Source organism: Drosophila persimilis, unplaced genomic scaffold, assembly GCF_003286085.1.
Source record: "Drosophila persimilis strain 14011-0111.01,24,50 unplaced genomic scaffold, DperRS2 tig00000000-arrow-pilon, whole genome shotgun sequence".
Lineage (NCBI taxonomy): Eukaryota > Metazoa > Arthropoda > Insecta > Diptera > Drosophilidae > Drosophila > Drosophila persimilis.
In genome coordinates, this window is record NW_020825288.1 from 26,044,143 (window position 1) to 26,059,895 (window position 15,753).

The 15,753-nt window shown below is 46.6% G+C and overlaps 3 protein-coding genes across 3 annotated transcripts; 2 read left to right on the top strand and 1 right to left on the bottom strand.

Moving 5' to 3' along the window:
- The first annotated feature begins 2,129 nt into the window (after window positions 1–2,129).
- On the top strand, window positions 2,130–3,218 carry LOC6594680. The gene has a single exon (XM_002019279.2). It carries the CDS (start codon window positions 2,277–2,279, stop codon window positions 3,099–3,101), a length of 825 nt encoding a protein of 274 aa, XP_002019315.2. The 5' UTR covers window positions 2,130–2,276; the 3' UTR covers window positions 3,102–3,218.
- A 1,686-nt stretch (window positions 3,219–4,904) lies between these two features.
- LOC6594681 lies at window positions 4,905–9,971 on the top strand. The gene is made up of 2 exons (XM_002019280.2): window positions 4,905–5,053; window positions 8,778–9,971. The coding sequence occupies exon 2, from the start codon at window positions 8,793–8,795 to the stop codon at window positions 9,969–9,971; it is 1,179 nt and encodes a 392-aa protein (XP_002019316.2). The 5' UTR covers window positions 4,905–5,053; window positions 8,778–8,792.
- Window positions 9,972–10,179: 208 nt separating this feature from the next.
- On the bottom strand, window positions 10,180–13,844 carry LOC6594682 (beta-mannosidase). The gene is made up of 9 exons (XM_026994637.1): window positions 13,510–13,844; window positions 13,123–13,257; window positions 12,534–13,050; window positions 12,371–12,467; window positions 11,985–12,273; window positions 11,445–11,924; window positions 10,955–11,376; window positions 10,504–10,884; window positions 10,180–10,437 (listed from the first exon to the last, which is right to left on the bottom strand). The coding sequence occupies exons 1-9, from the start codon at window positions 13,658–13,660 to the stop codon at window positions 10,180–10,182; spliced, it is 2,730 nt and encodes a 909-aa protein (XP_026850438.1). The 5' UTR covers window positions 13,661–13,844.
- Window positions 13,845–15,753: the final 1,909 nt, after the last annotated feature.

The following is a 15,753-nucleotide window of genomic DNA, read 5'->3' on the forward strand; positions in this document are numbered from 1 at the left end:
ATTGTATTTTGACTACAGCAAGGTTTAAACAAAGAAGGTCAACAAAAAATTAACAGAAGTTAAACATTATTACCAGTGTGACCGCGGACTTATCGTTAAAATATACGGTCTGACCCTCAGAAATATACCGAAATATATACTGATAACAAAAACGAACATAGCCCACTTAAGCCCCCTTTATTTAAATAGTTCAACTACTTGAGGTAAATGGTGGAAAATATTAAAGGCTGTAAATTCTTCTTGTAGATAGCATGGATGCTATCTTTCCTGAGAATTTAAAAACCCCGAATATCTTTCACCTGAACTGCGCTACTGCAAAGCAAGGAAATCGTATTCCTCGATTTTGATATTCGATTTGATATTAATAGCTAGGACTTCCATACCTGAACACATAATTTTATCCGATTGATAAATCAATTTCCTACAAGATATGCTAATTTTAATTACTTCATTACTTACCTTTTTATTGCATTTTTTTTTTTCTTAAATGAGGCTTCAAAAATCAAGTCAAAGCACTAAAACGCTGCTCAACAGGTATCCGCTACGAGTATGGACATCTTTATACCCTATTTCATTCAATTAAAATTCTGCTTTCCAAGCTTATTTGATTAGATATATATATATACAAAATATATCTCGAACCATCGCCAAAATGTAATACATATTTACATTTATTTGAGTGTTTTTATAAAAACAAAGTTCTGTGTATGGAAGTGTATACATTTCTGTATGGATTTACCTTTAAAAATTTAATTTAATAGATTGATGAAATTGATTATATGTACCATTATGAAATCTTTTGATTTCCTCCTGTAATGTTGGCTGTTTGTTAAATTTGTAAGCAGACAATACAATATTAGCATTGCCGGAACAAACTGGTACTATCATACTTTATCCCGTTTTATAATACTCCCTAATATAATAAAAAGTGCATGAAATATTCCCTTATATATGTACCAATCAAGCCTAGTAGGAAGTATAATCCGAGAATAAGACCCTAAACGGTTCATGCAATGAATGATTCGATCTATAATGCGGAAGGAAGGTATGTATGTATATAGTCTCTAGTGGATCTAATAACAAAGTGTCTATCTACACAAGCATTATTTTGACAAAAAAAAACAAATAGTTAAATAATTTTTGAAAATTGAAATCAAATCATTAAAAATATGTAATCCGAGTGTCAATGAAAATGAACCTTCATGGTGACAGAAAATATTCTCTAATCGGTTCTCCTAAAGAGTCGTTGCCGCATGTTTCGACCATGATGGAAGCCTCGATTGCCCGCATTATTGCGTTAGTCGGAAAATATTACGATTATGCCTGTATATTTAACATTTTTCCAACCACATGTGTCTTTCACCTTCGAACGTATGCCACACCAACACCAGCTGCAATAAAATACGAAGTTTCCTATATGAAATCTTAAACAGAAATCCACAAATCATTGGGAAAACCAACTCACACTTTACCTTCCATTGCCCTCTTTGATTGCCGTTTGCCGTTTGCCATGGGACCATGGACCAACACCTTTGATGGATGGCGGCATGTGGAAAGGCGGAATATGACTTGTAAACCTTTTCAGGGCGTTTGCCTGCCCCCCGCCTGCCGAACTTGCAATAACGCAAACAAATTGTCTTTCTTTGTTTGAGCCGAGTTCGTTACGTTACGTTTGGCCCAATGATAACTGCTGCTGTGTCTCTGGCTCTGCCTCTGGCAGTGGCTCTGGATGTAACTGCAGCTTAAGGCAGATGGCTGATGGCTGATGGTTGACGGCTGACGGCTGATGTTGCCGCAGGTTTGCGCAAATTGAGCTGTGCTGTAATTTTGACACACTTTAGAGTGTCAAGTGTGCAATTTTCTGTTACAATCTTGTGCGCTCCACGTAACGCCTTAAGATCGTTAAAATGCAAATTGTGCCCTGGCTTATCAGCGGGAAAAAGTGCTCAGAGTTCATTAATGGGCCTGCGAGACAACACTATCGATCGACGTGATCTGGCATTGACACATTTTCCGGCTATTTTCGATTTGGGCCATGTCGCAGTGTTGTAGAGAAGCTAGCTAATGCAACTCAATAAATATTTTCCGAGCCATTTAACGGGCGGGCGAAAACAGCCAGAACACTGGAATAGTGCTCTACTGGGGGCAAACAAAAGAGTCATTCTGTTTGGACAATTGTGCCGTGGAGCACGCGCCCAGAAAAACCCATCACAAAAACATTCCCACTGGACAAACCCGCCGTTAAGTGGAGCACAGCCTAGAAACAGCCGGACGACATGAATTTACACCTGCGAGATTTCCTTGGAATGGTTTACCTTCTGGCAGCCGTGGTAGCTCTGGCCGTGCACGGGACTAAGGCTCAGTTCTACTACCCGATGCCGATGTCCGTACCGAGGCTGTTGCCGGCCCCTACGGAGCTACCGGTCCCAGTGGAGCACCGGCAACGCTTCTTGCTCTACAACCCCTTCAATGGTCAGCAGCTGGAGCCGCTGCGATACATGTCCTTCCTGCGGGGCGACAAGCGCCAGGCGGGGCAGGTAAGCGGAAACCTTGTGGAGCTGCCGCAGCTCTGGCAGCCCTGCTCCTGCGCGGAGTTCACCTGCCGGTGCTGCCTGGGCCTGGTCTTCGGGTTCGGGGAGTCCTTCAACCAGCGCGTGTGTACGGCCATCGAGTACAGCCGGGAAGAGCTGGGCCTCCGCCTGAGCATCGAAGTGAACCAGCGGTCTGTGGCCAACTTTGGCTTCTCGGCCCGCAATCCTCCGGACTACTGCATCCCGCTGCTGCTGCCGCTGCCGCTGTTCAGCTGCCTACGGCTCTACGACATACGGGCCTACGGCGAGGGCAATGTGCAGGTCTGCATCTCGGTGGTGTTCAAGGTGCTGGTCAGCCAGTTCTTCGAGTATCGCTTCAACTGCATCCGCTTCGGAGTCAATGGAGTGTACTTTGTGCGCGACTCGCACCAGCAGGACCAGGGCCAGGTCGTGGAAGTGGAGCTGGACAAACAAATGGCCGCACAATCATCAGAGCAGGGCTCCAAGCGCTCTAATCTCCCTAATGACAAGTTGGCCTCTGGCAGCCGCTTGGATTTCCATCCCATCTAATGTGGTCTTTCTCTTGCTGTCTACCATTTTTCATCATGATCCATGCCTCATTCTACGAGTATTACACGTTAAGTGAAAAAGTGAAATTTCTGTTAATTAAAAAGCTTTTTATTCCGAGCCCCAACACAACCAGCGCTGACGAACAGAGTGCTATGAAAATTGCGAAAATTGCCAATAAAACTCGAGCCTTACTTCGGTTTTGTGTGAGCGATGATGCGACTGCCTCAGATTTGTATCTCAGGCATGGCACACACACGTGCACCCAGCATTCTTCTCTGCACGGGAGTGTAAAATATACAGTATACGAGTATGTCCAACACACCTATTTCTGGGCACTTTCGTTAACGAGCGCGCACATGGCAATTATTTTACTGGCCGGCATCGGCGCACTCATCTGAGGCATCTTCTGCCTGACTATGCTCCGAATGGAGGCGACCTAGGGCTGGCCCAGGCGTAGACGCAGACGCAGACTTTCGACCCCCTAAATTGTTATGGCAAATCCGTAGGGAGGGTTTTGACTCCTTACGACATACCGAATAGACCATGAAAACATGTTCTTTTTCATGTTAGTTTATGTTTAACTAAGAGGCGTATTTATAATTCATTGCAGATCAGTCTAATAAAAATTGCGTAAAGATTAATTCGGAAATATTAATACATATGTCTCGTCTTCATATTACCCTAAAAAATTGACCATGGACAAATTGGACTGTGAAAATTGCCCCCCATATTTTGTGCAATGCTAGTTTGATGATATCTTTAACTTTATTTATAATGTATTTGTTTCCTTTCAAAAATCACCCAACGTAAGAAACCAAAGCAAATTAATATTAGTTCTGGGGCGTTTCCCTAGCAGCCATATGATATTGTATTTGGTTCCACGGAAATTTTTAATTTCTTTCTACAATAATATTACCTTTGAATATTAATTCGTGTTTACTTTGTCTCGATTCTTTTTACAAGAAATTGTTTCTGTTGCTGCTGTAAGATCTCGGCGAATGGCCCAGGAGTACAAGCAAGCTTCTAAATAGGGATTGTTTTGTTGCATATTCTAATTGGATATAATCATGATGGATACAATGATGATGATAATCAGCTAAGAAGACACAAATGGCCGGTTGGGAATACAGATGTTCTTAGGCGGCGGATGGACCATGAGATCGGAGCAAGTGCAGATTACAAGCAATTGTAGATCGCAGCTCACTGCCGGGAACATGTCGTGATTGAGTGACAGGATGTGTTCATCCTCTTTTCGAATTGCCAAAAAGCGAAGCCAGAGAAATACACGCACCAACCTCACCATCAACTTTGGAGCATTGGAGCTGGAGCTGGATCTGGAGCTCTGCTGTGGGCCATGTCGTTGTTGGGTTTGTGGCAATTGCGCAATTGGTCGCTCACTTCGACTGCGGCTTTTATTTTGGCATGCTCCGGCTTTGTTTGCAGTCTCAGCCAATGTTTCTCCGCCTCTCCGCCTTCTCTCTCCGCCTCTGTTTCTGGGCTCGACAGCAATTTTGCTTTGGCTAGAGAGATAGCCTGTCTTCGTCTCGCCTCGTCTCGGCCCAGTCTCTTGGCCAGCTCCAGCTGATTGTGAGTGTGAGTGCTGGCAAGTCTGTTGGTGGTGGTGGCGTTGGCATCAGTGGTTCAGCCTTAGCTGTTACTGCGGCTGCTGCCTCGCCAGCGTCGCTGTCGGCCTCCAAACATACATGTGTATACATAATAATTTTTACTTTTCTGTCGTTTTCCAGCTCGCTGCTTTTTTACTTGCAAGCAAAAGTTTTTCATGTGCCGTCAGTTGTATTTCGGTTCGCGCCGTGATCTGTCGCACACTTCAGCAGAGCCGTCGTCGTCGTATCCCAGGAAACGAGTAGCAGCAGTGGCGTCTAGGAGCCCACGCTTAGAGGTGAACACTAGTATATTGGAATATCCCCGATCCGAAGCGACAAGACACAAATGTAAGTTTACCGGCCAAAGCGTCGTATGCGTAACATTTTCTGATGGGAATCTGCGGATCACTCGGGCGCCTATCTGCGGACCCTAGTCTTTGCTAGGTTTGCTGTAGGAATCCATTTATGAATGAGTTCTAGCGGCTTTATTTTTGAATAGATAAGCAAGTAGACGCCAACAGTAGTTGTTGCCTCGCTATTTCGGATGCAAGCCGACCTACCTCAATTCCCCCTTTGAATTTTGATGGAACTCTCTTCGAAACTTTGGGTGCCGTGCCGAGCGAGTGCCGTCGAGTGCTCTCCATTCTCCATCCATCCACTCTTTGGACCGTGCGTGGGCCTAGACTAAGATGAACATGAAGATGAAGAGAAAACAAGAGCGGCGGCACGGCTTTGTGCTGGGTGACGTCGAGTGACGTCAAACCTACAAATCTGCCGCAGACAGATAGATGCCGCACTTCGCACTTCGCACTGCGTACCGAAAGTAAGAAGAGTTTCACTTTCAATTGCGACACCCGGCACATGGCACCGGGGGGAGAGCTCGGACCTATCCTAAGCAGCAGAGGGCATCATCATAAGTCACAGTGCTGTGCTGAGTAACCGCATATGTAATTAAAAACAAAAACAAGAAACAAAAAGATGCTGGCAAAAACCATAATCCGGATAGGCAGAGGCCAAGAGCAAGAGCACAGCATCTCTAAACTTTACGATCTATGAAATTTCACATTTCATTGCAGCAACGGCCACCGGCGGGGTGGCGGGGGGAGGGGGCTCGGAAAGTACGAATGTGCATGTGAATGGGGAGAAGGAGGGTGGGGAGAGGCAAACAGCAGGAAAAAATCATGTAAAGTTTCTCACTTTTGGGTGGGAAATGTTAATCACGAAAAGTAAAAGTGAAATTAATACAGTGTCGACAGCAGCAGCAGCAGCACCAAACCGCATTAGCTTCGCCACATTTGCATTTCGCACATGACAGCAGTAGCAGCAGCAGCAGAGACAGCAGCAGCAGAAATTACAGCAATCGTTGATAACAATAAGCGTCGGAGCCAGCGACCGTTCAATTGCTGCTCGGCCACGGTTTCGGAATCGGAATCGGAATCGGCCCGACTACCAATGACAGCACCTACCGAGACCCACTTCAATACCCCTGATTTGAATGCATTCAATGCACTGCTCTGGAGCGGGGGGTGGAGGTAGAGAGCAATTTGAGGGCGTAACAGTAATTTCAATACAGCCTTTGTTGTCAGATCCCACTCCTCGACGCTGCGACGCGTTGTTGAAGTTGATTGACAATCTTACAAGAGGCCGAAGAAGTTAATGGAAGGGATCCGCCTGCTGCCGCCAGATAAGTGAGAGTTGCCCTTCTGGGGCCACAGATTCTACCCTCGCTGCCACAAAATGGCTGCGGAAGTGCGGAGGGAAAAGTCGCTATTTACAAAGAGATTTCGAGTGAATGTTGCCACATCGGACGAGAAATTCGCCCTCTTATTAGGTGTGCGGCGCCTGTCACTCCGCTGTTTGTATGCAATAGGCATGGCGGGAAAGAAAGGTGACCGAAGCACGCGTGGGGCGAACTCTTTGGATAACGAATCAAATCACGGAAGATCGGATTATAATTGCAGCCTGCATTTCAACACTCGATCTCAAAATGGTCAACTGCCATCGTCCCATTAATCGCCTCCCACCAACCCACCGAGTGACGTAACTGCCGATGAGCCGAGAGACCGAGGGAGCCGATGAGCAAGAGCTGCCGAAAAAGCGAACAAAACAGTCGTGACATTGAAGCGTGCGCAGCGATGCCGACTGCGATGACGATGCCTACGTCAGTGCAGTTGCCGGCCAGCGGCCTAAAAACGCTGACCAACGCGAAAGGCCCCAAGAAAGAGGAGCGGAAAAGAGACCAAGCGCTCAATGGCAAACATTGACTCATGTTGTTGCTGCTACGCTGCTGCTGCATCAGTGCAAAAAGCAAAACTAGTTTTTTTATTTTTTTTTTATTTTGTTGCTGTTACAGTCCGACTTCGTAACGTAACAACAACAAAAGCGAATGGAAAAGCAAAAAGCAAAAGCAAAGACTAGACTTCGGGTCCCCGCTGCCGGAGCGGGTTCACTGGGGAGCAGCCGCGATTCGGCGCAGTCGGCCGCATCGAGTTGAAAGTGAAAGTCGCTCCGTGCGGAGCGTTTTGGGCCGGCGCACAGCCCCATACTTAGCCACCCAGAGCTTCAGCCTCCGCCAATCCCAATTCCAATCCCAATCAGAGTCGTTGTCGTGCCGTGAACTTTGTTGCGCGCGTTTATATTGAAATTGCAATTTACAATTTACTTAATTGTTTCTTCTTCGCATTTTGTCGGCAAATTTTCCCTCATTAGTGGCTTAATGCGTAATACTCGTATTGATGGCCTGCACCAATCACAAAATTGGATAATCAGCAGATAAACGTTGCACAGTGGTCGCACAAACACCCCGATCGTTTAGATCGAGCCACTCGACGGTCAATTTAGGGGTTGAGTCCCAGTTCGTGTACTTTTGCAGAGGGTGTTCAAATACGCAGTCTAAAGTTACAAATCTATCTGGTATATTTATGGGAAATAGTCTTTTATCCCATTTAGGAAGATCAAAGTTTACTATTATCTAAATGCTCACTCTATGGTAGTAGTGTTATGCTCGTATATATACTTGCATGAGGTATCTTTAAACTAATTATAAGGCCTGCCCAACGAAGTATTTGTTATGTTCGCGATTCTCGTCGTAGTAGGGAAGGGCAAGGGCTTGTCAACGTCGAAAATGTCGTTGGCCGAGCCCCGATGCCGGCGACTTGACGACTTTTAATAATTTCCTCATGCCGCAGCTGCAATCGAAAGTTGCAGTTTTTAATTGATGTTTCGCTTTCTGAGCCCAACGCACCCAATACAAACACGCGAGTGCAACAAGCTCCGTAGCTCCGTAGCCAGCGATGCAGTCGAGCATCCACCGTTGTGGCCGCAGCCGCAATCGCGCCGCTTGTCGATAATTAAATTACGAGTACTTGAACTGCCGGCAATGGGGAGCGGAATCCGAGCAGGTGTTGGAGGAGATCACTTCGCCACAGAGTGGAGCACGCATGCCGAACGGCTCATTAGCTCGGGGAAACACATTTACAAGTACCGGGGACGGAGGGATCGGTGGGAACCGACCCAACAAGCTACCCAACAAGTTACTGTCTGTACAATAGGGTACTGTCATAAACTTAGATTCGATTGCATTATTGTAACATTATGAGTGTCTTTGAGTGTTTAGCCCTTGTAAGCCTTACTATAAGCCAGTGAGAACTGTAGGAATTGAAATTTCAAATATAATACAATTGGTGTTCCACTTAACAATGGTATAAATAATAGAAACTATACAAATAAATAAAGGGGAAAAACAGAATAATAAACTTAAGATATTTTTCAATTACTTGTTGATTTCATATCAGAGGAGTAGTATAAACAATATGGAAAAGCCCTCGGGTTTGTTATTCGATCATATTCGATCTAGAATATATATGTAGTCGGTAAATGCACTTGACGAGACCCACGCAGCTGTTATATGCTTATGTAAAAATATATCATAACATATATGATCGATATGAGCTATTCGTTTAATAAGATACAAGAGACTTTTTTGATTTGCGGCTACCGGATATAATAAGTTGGCAAAAAACACACTCAATTATATAATACTAATTTTCCAAAATTTATTTCTATATAACAGAGCACTGACCTGAAAATGATGGGGACAAGCTCTTCAGCATGGAGTGCTGTGGCTCTGATGGGCTGTTTAACTGTGTGCCTTTCCATGGCCTACGCCCACGTCAGCAACGAAAATGCCGCTGGAACCACAAGCGTGACCGGAAAGCCCGCCCTGATCCGGACGGAGTTGCGCTTCGGTCGGAACCTGGACCCATCCAAAGTGCGAGTCGTCAGCGTCAAGTCGAGTAAGGGCGATGATGTGGAGATCCTGGTCGGAAAAAACAGTCGCAAGGCTCGTGCCGAAGAGGCGTCCGGCTCCTTCTTCGTGCGCAGCTCGGACGTCAAGCGGCCAGTAATACAGCCGAAGAGCAATGCCAGTGGACGCCAGCTTACCTTCGAGCATAGTCCCGCCCTGATCAAGCAGAGCGAGCTGGCCCAGCAGATGGAGACCTATCGCCAGCGCAGGACTGAGGCGGAGCAGCGCCAAGCGAAGCTCATTCAGCTGCAGTTAGCCAAGGCACAGAGCAAGATTCTGGAACAGCACGCAGTGCAGGGCGACTCCCGCCGAGGCCGCCAGCTGGGGACAGATTCAAGTTGGCAGCCAGTATATGTCCAGGCGCAGCAGAGTCCTCGCAGAAACTTTTCGTTTGCGGCGGACCGTCAGTGGCAGCAGTATTTATTTGCCGACGCGGCGGAGGCCCTGCCCCGAGTGCAGCGTCAGGCGCAGGGGTCGGTCGTGAGCTTCCCGCAGGACATGCAGTATGCTGCCTCTGAGCCAGCACAATACTTTTCCAGGGACAGGGACACGCGCTCCTATGCCAGTAGTGGGTCGCCGCAGAGTTACCGCCCCCAGAATATCATTACGAAGCACAACTACAACGCCTTGCCGCAGAAGTCCAAATTTGTGAGCTACATGCCGCATTCCGTAGTCGTCACAGCAAGTGCAGGCGTGGCCACGCCTACAGCCACGCCCAATCGCAGGCCAGTGTCAGCGGCAGTCTACAATGCGAGTCCCCACCGCAATCCCATCGGCCAGAGTACCCACAGCGTAGTTGACGGACCCGCCGTGACGCTCATCGAGGGTGTCCGTGTGCCAGACACAGCCGAGGACAAGGTGAAGACGTGGCGCAATGCGCGAGTGCTGAACAACCAATTGGTGCCATATCCGGAAGGCTACACGCCGCCCCGCGTCCAGATGCCCAGCTTCGACAGATAAGTGATGGGGAAGCAGGAGGAGCGCAAGGACGCTTCAGTGGATTCCCGTTTGGGTTGTGGGTGCTTAGCGCTCGACTACGAGTGTGCCGGCTGGTCACACACGTATATTAAATGCTATTTATTGATTTGTTCATTGTTTAAGTTATTTATATGTGTTATATTAAACCTGTAAAAGAAGAGGGGCACCTACGTATGTATATGCTCTTGATCTAAGGCATGAAGTCGTTTACGGTCAAAACCTTGATTTCTGATTTGCGTAGTCGAACACAGGACGTGGCATCGAAGGTAAGATAGACCACGTGCACGGGCGTGGTTTGCATGTAGCCGTTCTCAGAGAACAAATACTGGTAGGGCTTCAACAGCTCGAGGTATACGAAGACCGCGGGCCGCTTCACCTGGATGCTAATACTCAGGCTGTTCCGGATGACGTTTCCAGTGGTGAGACAGGTCTTAGACGCAATATCGTACTGCAGAAGCATAGGAGAGTTAAGCCAATGGCATCCTCATTAGCTAAGAGCTCATGGAATACTCACCTCTAGGCCGGGATCCTCGAGCCCGACAGCGGCGGCGATGTTGCTGGGGAAGAAGTAGGTGCGGGAGAGCACCTCCTGGCGACGACGCAGCTGCAGTTCCAGGAAGGCATTGCGAGTATTGAACTCCTCAACAAGCAAATCCTTGATGGGGATGACCTTGTCATACTGTACGCCGTTAGGTCGGAGGGTGACCGTCCAATTGATGGAATCGCGCGGAAGCAGCTGCGACCACAGATATTTGTTGGCCACAACGGTCAGCCCCTCAGTGTCCACCTGCGGCTCATCGCAAATCAGGATGATGTTGAGCGAATCTTCGGTCTTGTCGTACTGTGCAACGATAGCGATGGGGGCCAGAAAGTCGCGCGCCCAGTAATGCAAAAGCTGGAAGAAGGGTTGTTTGCGCCTTTGATCATTGCGGAACGGATACTCTGGACTGCTGATGCAAGCTAACCTTCCAATTGCCATAGAAATCAATACCGGACCAAGAAGGCGCCACCCAGACATCGTTCAGCTGCCAGTAGAGAGCGCCCATGGTGTTGTGAGCTGTGTCCCGTAGGCTGCGATACAGTTCCGTCTCCACCTTGGTGGCCATGGCCTGGGAAATCTGGCTGAAGTAGATGAGTGCCTCAGCATAGTTTTCGGCCTCCGGGAGAGGCAGTGGCAGATGACGCTCCACCAGGCTTTTGATCGGATAGCTGCCCAGAGGGTGATGCTGTCGGTGATTCATCAAAGCGGCGAGGTCGTCGTCATCATTCTTACTGCGTTGCCAAGAATAGAAGCTGGGAAAGCTCTGGAAGCCATACTCGCTGGCAAACCGCGGGGTAGGATAGATCCCTGGATCCCAGCCGTCCTTCAGGTAGTCGTAAAAGTGCACTGTCGATAGAGAAAGAAAGAATAAGAAAGAATTCTTACGTAGATAGCGTATGCGTGACATTTTTTACCGTCGCCATAGTAGTCGTCCTGGGGGTTTTCTGAAATGTAATTGTCCATCGCGCTGGCCTTTCCATTCGACGGCGAGGAAACCAGTGGCTGAGGGCGCGACTTGTGGGAGACAAGCTTTAGCTCGTGGATGACGTTGGCCACGTAGAGTTCTCGGTACTCAGCTTTAAAACGCTCCTCGTCGTATAATGTGTGGTACCAGTCGTTCACAAGTGCGGCTTCGTTCTCGTTGTTGGTGACAAAAATTGCAATGCTGGGATGGTGCGATAGGCGCTTGGCATTCTGGCGAACCTCCTCCCGCACCGAGGACAGATACTCCTCTCCCACCGGGTACATGGCGCAGGCGAACATCATATCCTGCCAAATGAGCAGGCCAAGGCTGTCGGCGAGGTTGTAGAAATAGTCCGACTCGTAAACCCCGCCGCCCCACACGCGCAGCATGTTCATATGCGCCTCCTTAGCAGACTTCAGTAAATGCTCAACTTTGGAAGATTTTGTTAGGGGCTACTAAGGTATGTAAATACGATACTATATGGACTCACTTCGGTCATTTGTTTGATTTTCAGGCAGGATGTGGGATGGTATGTAGTTGCTGCCCTTCATGAATATTTCTAATCCGTTGACCCGGAAGAGAAAGGTGTTGCCGAGTCCGTCTGGCGCTGGCACCTCTAACAATTCAAGCGTGCGGAAGCCTACGCGGAGCGACTTCTGCGATTTGGTTTTCGAGCGCACTTCTGGTCCCTTAGACCCCAGCCAGGCCTTGAGCGTGAAGTGAAGCGGATAAAGCTTTTGGTCACCATAGCCATTGGGCCACCAGGTTGCGACTTTCTCCTGCGGGTCGACAATTGCACTTGACCCAGATATAGACACAGATATGTATGTAGTCACCGGCATTATTGCCGGGCGACGCAATTACGGGGCTACTCACAGTTGGCACGGACTGATCGAACTCAATTATTGGTGTCAAGTAGCTGATGGGTTTCGAGTTGTATGTGTCAACTACAACCGGATGGTCCAATAGCTCGCTGCAAGCAAGTTCTAATGAGTTGATCCGAGCAAAATTGAAACAGAGTTGTAACAAAGCCGCTTACACTGCATAGAGTATCAGGGTGCCGTAGAAGTTCTGCCTGCCCACCGCATCCAAGTAGCAGCGGATGTGCATATTCCAGTGCGAGCCGTTGGCGGTGCGGCTGATGTCTACGTCGATGTCGCGTATGACTGCCACCTCGTAGATCTCGAGCTGAACGTTCTTCCAGAGGCCCATCGATGGTGCGGCCAGACCCCAGTCCCAGGAAAAACTTGATTGCATCTTTCGGAGCATATTCATGTGGCACTCTCCGTGGTAGCGCTCATGGGGACAGGCAGGCGGAACAGAGCGCTGCGCGGCGTCCAGAGCCTGCGCCTTGGCCAGCGCCGTCCACACGGGGGACACTATCTCTACCTCCAGGATATTCTCCTGCTGGAGGATGGAGCTGACGTCGTACGAGTAGCGCACAAACATGTTGTCCGTGCGTCCCAAAAGCTGATGGTTCAGACGAATCTCGGCTATGGTGTCAATCCCGTGGAACGTCAGGTTAATGTGGCCCCGCTGGTAGTGATGAATGTCGACTGTGAAAATTTAAAAGCGAATCTTTTATCATTTTATGGAGACGTTATTAGGGTATGGGAACCTTGGCTTACACTGAAACTTATTTGTGTACGTCCAGTTGTCGTAGGCCAGCCAGCGTAGATTGATGTCATTGTAGGACTCTAGAACCTGGGCTCCAAAGGCACTGTATATGCCGGAGGGCAGGCTTTGGTTAGCAATGGACAGGGCTGTAAAGATATATATTGATTGAGGACCGGAACAATAACCGCCGTCTCGTTCACAAGCCGAAATGGCGCCTCGATAAGCGCTTTTTTGATGGTTTGTAAACAAACAGCTGAAGCTATCTGCTCCTAGCACATCTGATTATGGACACTATCACCATCAACTAATCGCACATAATTTCATTTATTATTTACGGTCTATCTTATTTTTACGATTTTTACGAATAGGTTCCTTCGATGGAATTGTGCTGTACTCACATCCATTCTGGTTAGTTATACTCCACTTGCTGCCCAGCTCGATTACTTCAACTGAATCGCCATGGATGCCACAAAAAAGAAATCCACACCATAGTCCAATAACCAACAGAACGCCTCCGTCGTGGCGTCCACTCCCAGGCCGACACTTCATCAGGCAGTTAGTATTCGGCCTAATTTACTTGGGGCTATTTTAAAGTATACTAAAGTAGCTTCGCCTCTCCAATAAATTGTATCAGAAACCTATATGTATGTAGCCACCCTCTCGGAGCGCACACGAACCAACGGCAAACCGAATCCACAAAGCGCGAAGTTGCTTTTCCAATCGCACTCTAACGGCAAATGGCGATGGCGATGGCGACTGGCAGCCGACTGATCGTCTGTCGTTCCATGGGGAAGTGAGAGTGGGAGCGCGAGAACACATATCGATAATGAAATTAATTTCAGTGTCATGCTCTTCTGCACACATCAGCTGTTCTTCGTCCGGCTCGAGAGAGAAAGATCGAAAGAGAACAGCAACGAACACTATAGTGCCTCGACTACGAGATACCGATATTCGTGGGAACAAAAATCTGTTGATTGTTCTCTATCGAGCGGGCTTCGATTTTCAGTTACCCATTTTATACCTCAGCTTCTAATTATACATATATCATTAAATATATTTATTAGTACAAAATATAGACGTAGGTCGTCGTCGTCCGAACTTTTATTTTGGCAAGGGATGGCGCACGAGCGAAGCGACTGCACAGGGGGCTTGTTTCCTAGTATAACAATGTACATAGTATAATAATTACAAATAAAAAAGTGATTTGCGCTGAGAAAATTATGTACATAAATATCATCAATGATTATAGACATTAATGAAATATATGTAGATTGGTATGGAATGGGTCTATCAATCTGTATAGTGTCATACTTGCGCACCAAACAATAAATCATTTATCTCATCTCGTTTTCTGATGAGAGTGCAAAGAATGAATGAAGTGGCACGCCGCACCTTGAATACCCTAAGGGCCCATTCTTCGACTGTGAAGTGAATTATGATGTATGTGTATTTACAAAATAACAAACAGTGTCTGATATTCTGGGACAAGCTTCTTCAAAAAGTGTCATAATACTCAAAAAATACCAAGTTTAATGGTATGTGAGCCCGGAAAGCGAAAATGAAATAGTCAAAAAATGATAGCAATCTAAAGCTTATACACACAGAATTTGAAAATACGTGTGACATACCATACATTTAAACACGCTGGATCCTCAAGAGAAAACAGACACAAAACAAAGCGCAAAAAAATGATGAAGCGGGGCGAGCCATCAACATATTCGTTGTATGAACTGACATTGCTGAACTACATCTATATGTATAGTATAGTTATAGTGTTGTTAGTTTAGTAGTCTCATACGACCATTATCGAAGCACAGTGCTAGTTTGAAAAAAAGTATCGGTATTTTTGTGCGATAAGCTGAACTAATCGTCGTTTTATTTTGAAAATAACAATATTATAGGCGAGTATGATTGTTTTTTAAAATAATAATCACATCTATGGTTCAAAATACAATAATCAAAGAGGTCTAAATATACATATATGCATACCAGCTTCGCCTTCCCCAGTTCAATCCCCATTACTTTCATCGGGACTCCATAATCAAATTCAATCGTATCTAAACATTTGTTTTCCATTTGTTTTTTTTTTGTCCAGTTCTGGTTGAATTGCTTGTATGAAGGTATTTTTATTATCCCTTTTTGTATAAATCTAGTTATATTTTATATTTTTATTAATATTTATATTCGCACAAAGTAAAACTCATTCAAACACAAAAAAAGCTACAGTCATATGCGACTCGAATGTATCATCCATGCTGACATGCTGTCAACGTACGAAGAAGCTCCCATAGAGCCTGATGAAAGAAAACGAAAACACTCTCGAAAAATTCCTGTTCCTTTCCTCCCGGAAATTGGTTGTAACAATTGTGGGGCTTTGAAGCATTGCTTGGTTTTTATGATGGTCCCCAACATGTCCCCTTATCCTTTCCCTTTTCGCAGAAACGTGATAGCCCTGCGACGTTTAGCAAATCGATTGGATGCCCTACAATGATAGAGGATACTGAAAGACAAGAGGAAAACCCATGGATACTTGATGTAAGTTAGTTTGCCGAAAAAGGGAGAAAAGTTTCGTGCATATCCTTTTATAAAACTTCACGCGCTATTCCGACGAGTAAATTTAATCCAAAAACTTAGTTTTTTCC

Coding starts and splice junctions, on each gene's coding strand:
- LOC6594682 (XM_026994637.1), bottom strand. CDS start 13,660: ATGAAGTGTCGGCCTGGGAGTGGACGCCACGACGGAGGCGTTCTGTTG. Junction 12,274..12,370: donor TCGATCAGTCCGTGCCAACT/GTGAGTAGCCCC, acceptor GTCGACCCGCAG/GAGAAAGTCGCAACCTGGTG. Junction 11,377..11,444: donor GGACGACTACTATGGCGACG/GTAAAAAATGTC, acceptor CTCTATCGACAG/TGCACTTTTACGACTACCTG.
- LOC6594681 (XM_002019280.2), top strand. CDS start 8,793: ATGATGGGGACAAGCTCTTCAGCATGGAGTGCTGTGGCTCTGATGGGC.
- LOC6594680 (XM_002019279.2), top strand. CDS start 2,277: ATGAATTTACACCTGCGAGATTTCCTTGGAATGGTTTACCTTCTGGCA.